This window comes from Triticum aestivum, chromosome 7D (genome assembly GCF_018294505.1).
Source record: "Triticum aestivum cultivar Chinese Spring chromosome 7D, IWGSC CS RefSeq v2.1, whole genome shotgun sequence".
Lineage (NCBI taxonomy): Eukaryota > Viridiplantae > Streptophyta > Magnoliopsida > Poales > Poaceae > Triticum > Triticum aestivum.
Window position 1 is genome coordinate 416,420,223 of NC_057814.1, and position 8,383 is coordinate 416,428,605.

The following is an 8,383-nucleotide window of genomic DNA, read 5'->3' on the forward strand; positions in this document are numbered from 1 at the left end:
GCTGCAGGGGCAGCCTTGCGTGAGGCAAGAGCAGCCGCGGCCATGGCGGCAGCAGCAGATGAGGTGGCCGACGGAGTCGGAGAAGAGGACGCGGACGTGAGCGCCATGGGCAGCACCTCGAGAGCCTGGAGGGGAGAAGGAGTGCAGCCGAGAGAGGACGCGGGGAGCAATCCGGATCTGGTCTCGGCAGTTGAAATGGCGGCCGGATGGAGGAGATCAAGGCGGCGCCGCCAGCGGCGGGCGCGGGGTCGCGGGAGCCATGCTTCCTCTCCTCATGTCGTACTCCTCTCCCCTGGATACTTGCAGATTATATGTACGTATCAAATGTCGTCAACAAAAACCACATTGCACAACAAATTATTGTGAGTGAAAAGCCAAGTTCCATGTCAAAATGACACGGAACGTGACTAGATGTCAGGGTGCAATGCTGAGGCTATGTTGAACAATCCCTACGACCACCATTCCAGCACACCTAACACAAGAAGCCACCAACTGACAGCAGTTCGTTTACAACATGCCATTGCACAAGCGGCGGCATCAGGAACATAGTGTGTCACTCTACTGTTTCTAATGCTAACATGGCATCGTATGCAACCACGCCACCAGAGATCTCTGGCAAGTCCTCATGCTAACACATGGCATCGTATGCAACCACACTGTCAGAGAAGATCTCTTGTCAGTCCTCGTCCATGACATCAAGAGCAGGTATTCGTCTGAAGCGTCCGCCGTGCCTTAGGTCTCCTGATATTGGCGATCTTGACTCGATTCTTTTCTTCTTAGGCGTAGAATGTTCGCCGGCTACTGATTCAAAGAGTTCTCCCATATTTGACATGTTGGGCCTCTTCTTATCCGGCTCCTCTTTCAGGAAACTGAACACATGCACCCGTCCATAGAAAATGTTAGCATGTCACAAGTCTACATTCAGACACTAAGCACTGTTTCACTTACTAAAGAGTTCCAACCCAGAAAGAAAAAAATGTCAGTTCCAAAGAAAGCAACAAAGTGTACCTCTCCCGGATGATCTTAAACGCTGCCATTGTCGCATAAGGTAATCCTGTCTTTGGATCACGGTATCTACAGGGAAGTAAAACCTCAAATAAGACTATCACTTCAAATACAACCATGGAGACATAACCCACTCTCAGCTTGTAACAGAATGCATCAGTTCAGGTGATACTAATGTAGGAGTGTGTTCATTTCAAATCATTGAATCAAGTACTCCCTCCGATTCATATTACTTGTCGCTCAAATGGATGTATCTAGACGTATTTCAGTGCTAGATACACCCATTTGAGCGACAAGTAATATGGATCAAGGGGAGTACTACCTTTGCTATTTCATCACGACAGGATACAATGAAGAGTACACCAATTGCTAGAACTAGGGTGTGCACAAAAATAATTCAGGCAATGCAATTTGTATGGGATTGTTGGATTGTACATAATCTGACACTCTCTAACCAACAGACACATATATATCACAATAAAACAAACCACCACCAACCAACACTGCACTGTAAAAACACGCAGCAATTAAACAACAGAAACATGTGCATAATTTTATCAAGTGAAATATGTAATTGTATAAAAGAGGAAGGAAGCTCCAACTTCACATACAAGGGAAAAGGAACATGAATTAAGGAATGAGCAATTTAGTGTACAGAAAACATACTTGGCAGGAAGTCCTGTTACAACGCAAACAGATTTCTCCGGATCTGCAATAACAAAAATTAATACAAGACTACATTGAATTCAAACTGCCAGATAAATAAAAATGTACAGCACCAAAGAGAAACCAACACTTACAAGGAGTTGAAGTCGTACAAAGTTCAGAACCAAATGATGCCCCATTAATGAATTCCAGACGTGATTCCCCTAATTCAGCATGATCATAACTAGTAATCAGCACGCATAGGATACAGGTTCTTATAATTGAAACAGGAAGCACAAAAAGGAGCAGCTTCTAAGTTCAGTATTCACATGTAAGCAGATATGCATATAGTAGTTACCATCTCTCGAGTGAAATCGAAGTGTAGGACCCTCATAGACAGCTTTCTGAACAACAGCTTTTTTCTTCACCTCCTCCTCTCTCGCCAGTACACGTTCAAGATTTCTCATGTTCATGATCTCTAAAATAGACAAAGGTAAAATAGTCAATCAACACTGGCAGGTTCCATCTTTATCATTGGGAAAGGCACAACGAACAGGGAAACAGACCAGTTTCAGCTGCTTCCAAGAGCATCTCTTCTTGTGTCATACGTTTTTCTTCTCCCTCTTTTCTCTTCTTAATTGGCTGGCACAGTATAAAAGAGGGAAAACAATCAATCAGCCTGAAAATGCCAATTGTTGGGTACTACAAGATTATGTTGTCCCTGAATACTAATAACCATGAATGTAATGCGTGGAGGGCTGCTGTATGGATACAGACCTTAGCAGTTGCTTGCTTTTCAGCACGTATTGCTTCTCGTTCAGCTTGTCTCACAATGACAGATGTTCTGGTTGATTTCCTGATCGTTTTCTCCGATTCCCATTCATCAGGAACATCTGATTGTTTGGATGAAGTTGTCTTATCAGTAGTCTTGTCATCTATACCTTCATCATCCTCTAGTTTGATGACCTTATTCTTCTTTTTCTTCTTCTTGGCTTTCATTTTTTTCATGGTCTTCCCAGGGAAAAATAGCCGCTTCTTAATAGGTAATCTGGTCCATAATCAGGGCACGATTTAGAATATATAACTGACTGTTACGCAGTGCATGACTGTGCTCCGATATGCTTATGGGCTAACGTGAAACATGTGTTACCTCTCACTCACTTCCTTCCCTGGGTCGTCGTCAGGTTGAGGTTCCTGGAAAGGAGTTGGATTAGCACAGGCAGTGGGAAAATTATTTTGAGCAAAGAGAAGACCAACAACAAAAGCTACAATAAATAAGTAAACCAATTGAACAGATTGGAAGGAGCAGAAGGAGGGATCTCACATCTTCATCGAAATCACTGTCGAATACATCACCAGCATCCTGCTCCTCCTGATAGTTATCATCCTCCTCGTCCTGCCAGAAAGGACGGAGCAGTTGAGGAACAGTAAACAACTTATGAAGATGAGCAGAAGAGATGATTCCGTAGCAACCGACGGACCTCCTTGAGGGCTTCTTGGCCCCAGAAGGCCTCATCAAGCTCGACCTCCTCCTCGATGAGCTTGGTTATTCTGCGCAAACAGCGGGGACAGACAGCGTAAGAAGTAGGGAAGAGAGGTACAGGGGGAGGGGGAGCGAGGAGCAGGGAGGCCACCTCTTTCCTCGGGTGGCACGCGCCGCGCGGTCGAGCAGGACGGGCGGCTCCTCCTCGTCTGCGGCGTGGTCGGCCATGGCGACTTCACCGGCGGCGAGATGGCGAATGGGTTCGGTCTCGCGGTGCCGAGTGGGGGATTGGGGAAGGGAGGAGAAGGAACGAGTGGCGACGGCCGGAAGAGTGACGACGGCCCAAGTGTTTTTTTATTTAGGGGAATGACGGCCCAAGTGTAAGTTGCCACTGCAGACTTCAAGCCCAAAGACACCCTAAATCATTTTATTTTCCTTTGAGCTGGAGACCCCAAATCTTTATTAGACCCAAAATTCTCAAAACCGGATAAATCATTCTTTTTTCCTTGAGTGGTTTTGTTTCTGACTCTCTGATTTTAGGTAGCTTTAGAAGATGATTAGACATGACACTTTTGACGTGGCATCGAACCATTTTTTCTTGGTTGCACCGGACCAAACCAGTCGTTCCATTCCTTCTTATCCACTAGCGAGGACGTCGTGGTAGCGATGGCGATGAGGACAACGCCTTAACGGTCGTTGTCGTCATCGTTCAAATCCTTGTCCCTAGTCAGCCTGCTCGTCTCCATCTCACTACTAGGGAAAACCCTAGCAGTAGCGTAGGTATTTTGTCTATCAATAGCGCGGGACGACGCGCTACTGATAAGGCGCTACAGCTAACGTGTAGCAGTAGCGCATGTCGTCCCATGCTACTGCTATACATGGCTAGCAGTAGCGCGCTTTAGTACAGAGCGCTGCTGCTAATATCTGCAGCGCTTTTTAGCAGGAAGCGCTACTGGTAAGGCAGCGCTACTGCTAACTTTGTTCCCCTCGCTACTGCTAGTTTTATTAGTTTATGTTTTTTTCTGCATATTTGTTTTGTATTTGAATAGGCTTTATACAATAATCTTTAGCATATCATACACATACAAATGTAATCATAGCATATACATACAAATAGTCTCATCAAATCATGTCATCATCATAATCATCATCCAACAGAAAGTGGTCTCTCGTCATCATCTCGAAAATAGCGATACAAGTCTCGATTACTTGCAACTACATCGTCATCCATCTAAACAATGATATACACGAGAAGAGCTATCACTTTGAGTGAGAGCGGAACTATGCAGTAGATGAGTTCGTATCCCTCTCTCGCATTAGCGTGAACCTAAACTAACTACTGCCTGCCACTCGAAAACCGGAAACGGGTACACTTGGGCCTGACACTCCGGCCACTCGTCGTATATATACTCCTGGCGTAGCACTTCTTCGCCATCGATGATCTATGCACCTGCATCGTCACATGAGTCGATGATATGCAACATATATAGTTGAGCAACAGAAAGAGACAGACTTGGCAAAAATAGAAGCAACATACCATAAGCATAAATAACAAAGTTGATCGTACCGAAAATGCCCTAACTAGAGTGATCGTCGCTAGTCGAGGAGGACGGTTTAATTACATCAAAAATAAAGTTTCTGTTGGGGAACGTAGTAATTTCAAAAAAATTCCTACGCACACGCAAGATCATGGTGATGCATAGCAACGAGAGGGGGAGTGTTGTCCACGTACCCTCGTAGACCGAAAGCGGAAGCGTTAGCACAACGCGGTTGATGTAGTCGTACGTCTTCACGATCCGACCGATCAAGTACCGAACGCACGACACCTCCGAGTTCAGCACACGTTCAGTCTGATGACGTCCCTCGAACTCCGATCCAGCCGAGTGTTGAGGGAGAGTTTCGTCAGCACGATGGCGTGGTGACGATGATGATGTTCTACCGACACAGGGCTTCGCCTAAGCACCGCTACAGTATTATCAAGGTGGACTATGGTGGAGGGGGGCACCGCACACGGCTAAAAGATCAAACGATCAATTATTGTGTCTAGGGTGCCCCCCTGCCCCGTATATAAAGGAGCAAGGGGGGAGGTGCGGCCGGCCAGGAGGAGGCGCGCCAGGAGGACTCCTACTCCCACCGGGAGTAGGACTCCCTCCCTTCCTTGTTGGACTAGGAGAGGAGAGGGAAGGAGAGAGGGGGAAAGGAAAGGGGGGGCGCCCCCTCCTTGTCCAATTCGGACATGGGGGGCGCGCGGCTGCCCCTTGGCGCCTCTCCTCTTCCACCAATTGGGCCCATGAGGCCCAATAGCCTCCGGGGGGGTTCCGGTAACCCCCCGGTACTCCGGTATATATCCGATAACCCCCGGAACCATTCCGGTGTCCGAATATAGTCATCCAATATATCAATCTTCATGTCTTGACCATTTCGAGACTCCTCGTCATGTCCATGATCACATCCGGGGCTCCGAACAACCTTCGGTACATCAAAACATATAAACTCATAATATAACTATCATCGAAACGTTAAGCGTGCGGACCCTACGGGTTCGAGAACTATGTAGACATGACCGAGACACGTCTCCGGTCAATAACCAATAGCGGAACCTGGATGCTCATATTGGCTCCCACATATTCTACGAAGATCTTTATCGGTCAGACCGCATAACAACATACGTTGTTCCCTTTGTCATCGGTATGTTACTTGCCCGAGATTCGATCGTCGTATCTCAATACCTAGTTCAATCTCGTTTACCGGCAAGTCTCTTTACCCGTAATACATCATCCCACAACTAACTCATTAGTTGCAATGCTTGCAAGGCTTAAGTGATGTGCATTACCGAGAGGGCCCAGAGATACCTCTCCGACAATCGGAGTGATAAATCCTAATCTCGAAATACGCCAACCCAACAAGTACCTTTGGAGACACCTGTAGAGCACCTTTATAATCACCCAGTTACGTTGTGACGTTTGGTAGCACACAAAGTGTTCCTCCGGTAAACGGGAGTTGCATAATCTCATAGTCATAGGAACATGTATAAGTCATGAAGAAAGCAATAGCAACATACTAAACGATCGAGTGCTAAGCTAACGGAATGGGTCAAGTCAATCACATCATTCTCCTAATGATGTGATCCCGTTAATCAAATGACAACTCATGTCTATGGCTAGGAAACATAACCATCTTTGATCAACGAGCTAGTCAAGTAGAGGCATACTAGTGACACTCTGTTTGTCTATGTATTCACACAAGTATTATGTTTCTGGTTAATACAATTCTAGCATGAATAATAAACATTTATCATGATATAAGGAAATAAATAATAACTTTATTATTGCCTCTAGGGCATATTTCCTTCAGTCTCCCACTTGCACTAGAGTCAATAATCTAGATTACACAGTAATGATTCTAACACCCATGGAGCCTTGGTGCTGATCATGTTTTGCTCGTGGAAGAGGCTTAGTCAACGGGTCTGCAACATTCAGATCCGTATGTATCTTGCAAATTTCTATGTCTCCCACCTGGACTAAATCCCGGATGGAATTGAAGCGTCTCTTGATGTGCTTGGTTCTCTTGTGAAATCTGGATTCCTTCGCCAAGGCAATTGCACCAGTATTGTCACAAAAGATTTTCATTGGACCCGATGCACTAGGTATGACACCTAGATCGGATATGAACTCCTTCATCCAGACTCCTTCATTTGCTGCTTCCGAAGCAGCTATGTACTCCGCTTCACATGTAGATCCCGCCACGACGCTTTGTTTAGAACTGCACCAACTGACAGCTCCACCGTTCAATGTAAACACGTATCCGGTTTGCGATTTAGAATCGTCCGGATCAGTGTCAAAGCTTGCATCAACGTAACCATTTACGATGAGCTCTTTGTCACCTCCATAAACGAGAAACATATCCTTAGTCCTTTTCAGGTATTTCAGGATGTTCTTGACCGCTGTCCAGTGATCCACTCCTGGATTACTTTGGTACCTCCCTGCTAAACTTATAGCAAGGCACACATCAGGTCTGGTACACAGCATTGCATACATGATAGAGCCTATGGCTGAAGCATAGGGAACATCTTTCATCTTCTCTCTATCTTCTGCAGTGGTCGGGCATTGAGTCTTACTCAACTTCACACCTTGTAACACAGGCAAGAACCCTTTCTTTGCTTGATCCATTTTGAACTTCTTCAAAACTTTGTCAAGGTATGTGCTTTGTGAAAGTCCAATTAAGCGTCTTGATCTATCTCTATAGATCTTGATGCCCAATATATACGCAGCTTCACCGAGGTCTTTCATTGAAAAACTCTTATTCAAGTATCCCTTTATGCTATTCAGAAATTCTATATCATTTCCAATCAGCAATATGTCATCCACATATAATATTAGAAATGCTACAGAGCTCCCACTCACTTTCTTGTAAATACAGGCTTCTCCAAAAGTCTGTACAAAACCAAATGCTTTGATCACACTATCAAAGCGTTTATTCCAACTCCGAGAGGCTTGCACCAGTCCATAAATGGATCGCTGGAGCTTGCACACTTTGTTAGCTCCCTTTGGATCGACAAAACCTTCCGGTTGCATCATATACAACTCTTCTTCCAGAAATCCATTCAGGAATGCAGTTTTGACATCCATTTGCCAAATTTCATAATCATAAAATGCGGCAATTGCTAACATGATTCGGACAGACTTAAGCATCGCTACGGGTGAGAAGGTCTCATCGTAGTCAATCCCTTGAACTTGTCGAAAACCTTTTGCAACAAGTCGAGCTTTATAGACAGTAACATTACCGTCAGCGTCAGTCTTCTTCTTGAAGATCCATTTATTCTCAATGGCTTGTCGATCATCGGGCAAGTCAACCAAAGTCCACACTTTGTTCTCATACATGGATCCCATCTCAGATTTCATGGCCTCAAGCCATTTTGCGGAATCTGGGCTCACCATCGCTTCTTCATAGTTCGTAGGTTCGTCATGGTCTAGTAACATAACCTCCAGAACAGGATTACCATACCACTCTGGTGCGGATCTTACTCTGGTTGACCTACGAGGTTCAGTAACAACTTGATCTGAAGTTCCATGATCATCATCATTAACTTCCTCACTAATTGGTGTAGGCATCGCAGAAACCGGTTTCTGCGATGAACTACTTTCCAATAAGGGAGCGGGTACAATTACCTCATCAAGTTCTACTTTCCTCCCACTCACTTCTTTCGAGAGAAACTCCTTCTCCAGAAAGATTCCGAATTTAGCAACAAAA

At 45.2% G+C, this 8,383-nt stretch overlaps 1 protein-coding gene across 1 annotated transcript; it reads right to left on the minus strand.

Annotated features, from left to right (window-relative positions):
• Nucleotides 1-314: 314 nt before the first annotated feature.
• On the minus strand, nucleotides 315-3,518 carry LOC123167749 (SWR1 complex subunit 2). Its single transcript, XM_044585613.1, has 11 exons — nucleotides 3,285-3,518; nucleotides 3,132-3,201; nucleotides 2,975-3,046; nucleotides 2,801-2,844; nucleotides 2,428-2,698; nucleotides 2,217-2,292; nucleotides 2,009-2,128; nucleotides 1,806-1,874; nucleotides 1,672-1,714; nucleotides 1,009-1,074; nucleotides 315-869 (listed from the first exon to the last, which is right to left on the minus strand). Exons 1-11 carry the CDS (start codon nucleotides 3,359-3,361, stop codon nucleotides 677-679), a joined length of 1,101 nt encoding a protein of 366 aa, XP_044441548.1. The 5' UTR covers nucleotides 3,362-3,518; the 3' UTR covers nucleotides 315-676.
• Nucleotides 3,519-8,383: the final 4,865 nt, after the last annotated feature.

What these genes read in the sequence shown, in the direction of transcription:
- LOC123167749 (XM_044585613.1), bottom strand. Translation starts at nt 3,361, where the DNA reads ATGGCCGACCACGCCGCAGACGAGGAGGAGCCGCCCGTCCTGCTCGAC. An exon ending in CGTGCCACCCGAGGAAAGAG is followed by an intron (nt 3,202 to 3,284) that starts GTGGCCTCCCTG and finishes CTGTTTGCGCAG; the next exon opens with AATAACCAAGCTCATCGAGG. An exon ending in AAAAGCAAGCAACTGCTAAG is followed by an intron (nt 2,293 to 2,427) that starts GTCTGTATCCAT and finishes ATACTGTGCCAG; the next exon opens with CCAATTAAGAAGAGAAAAGA.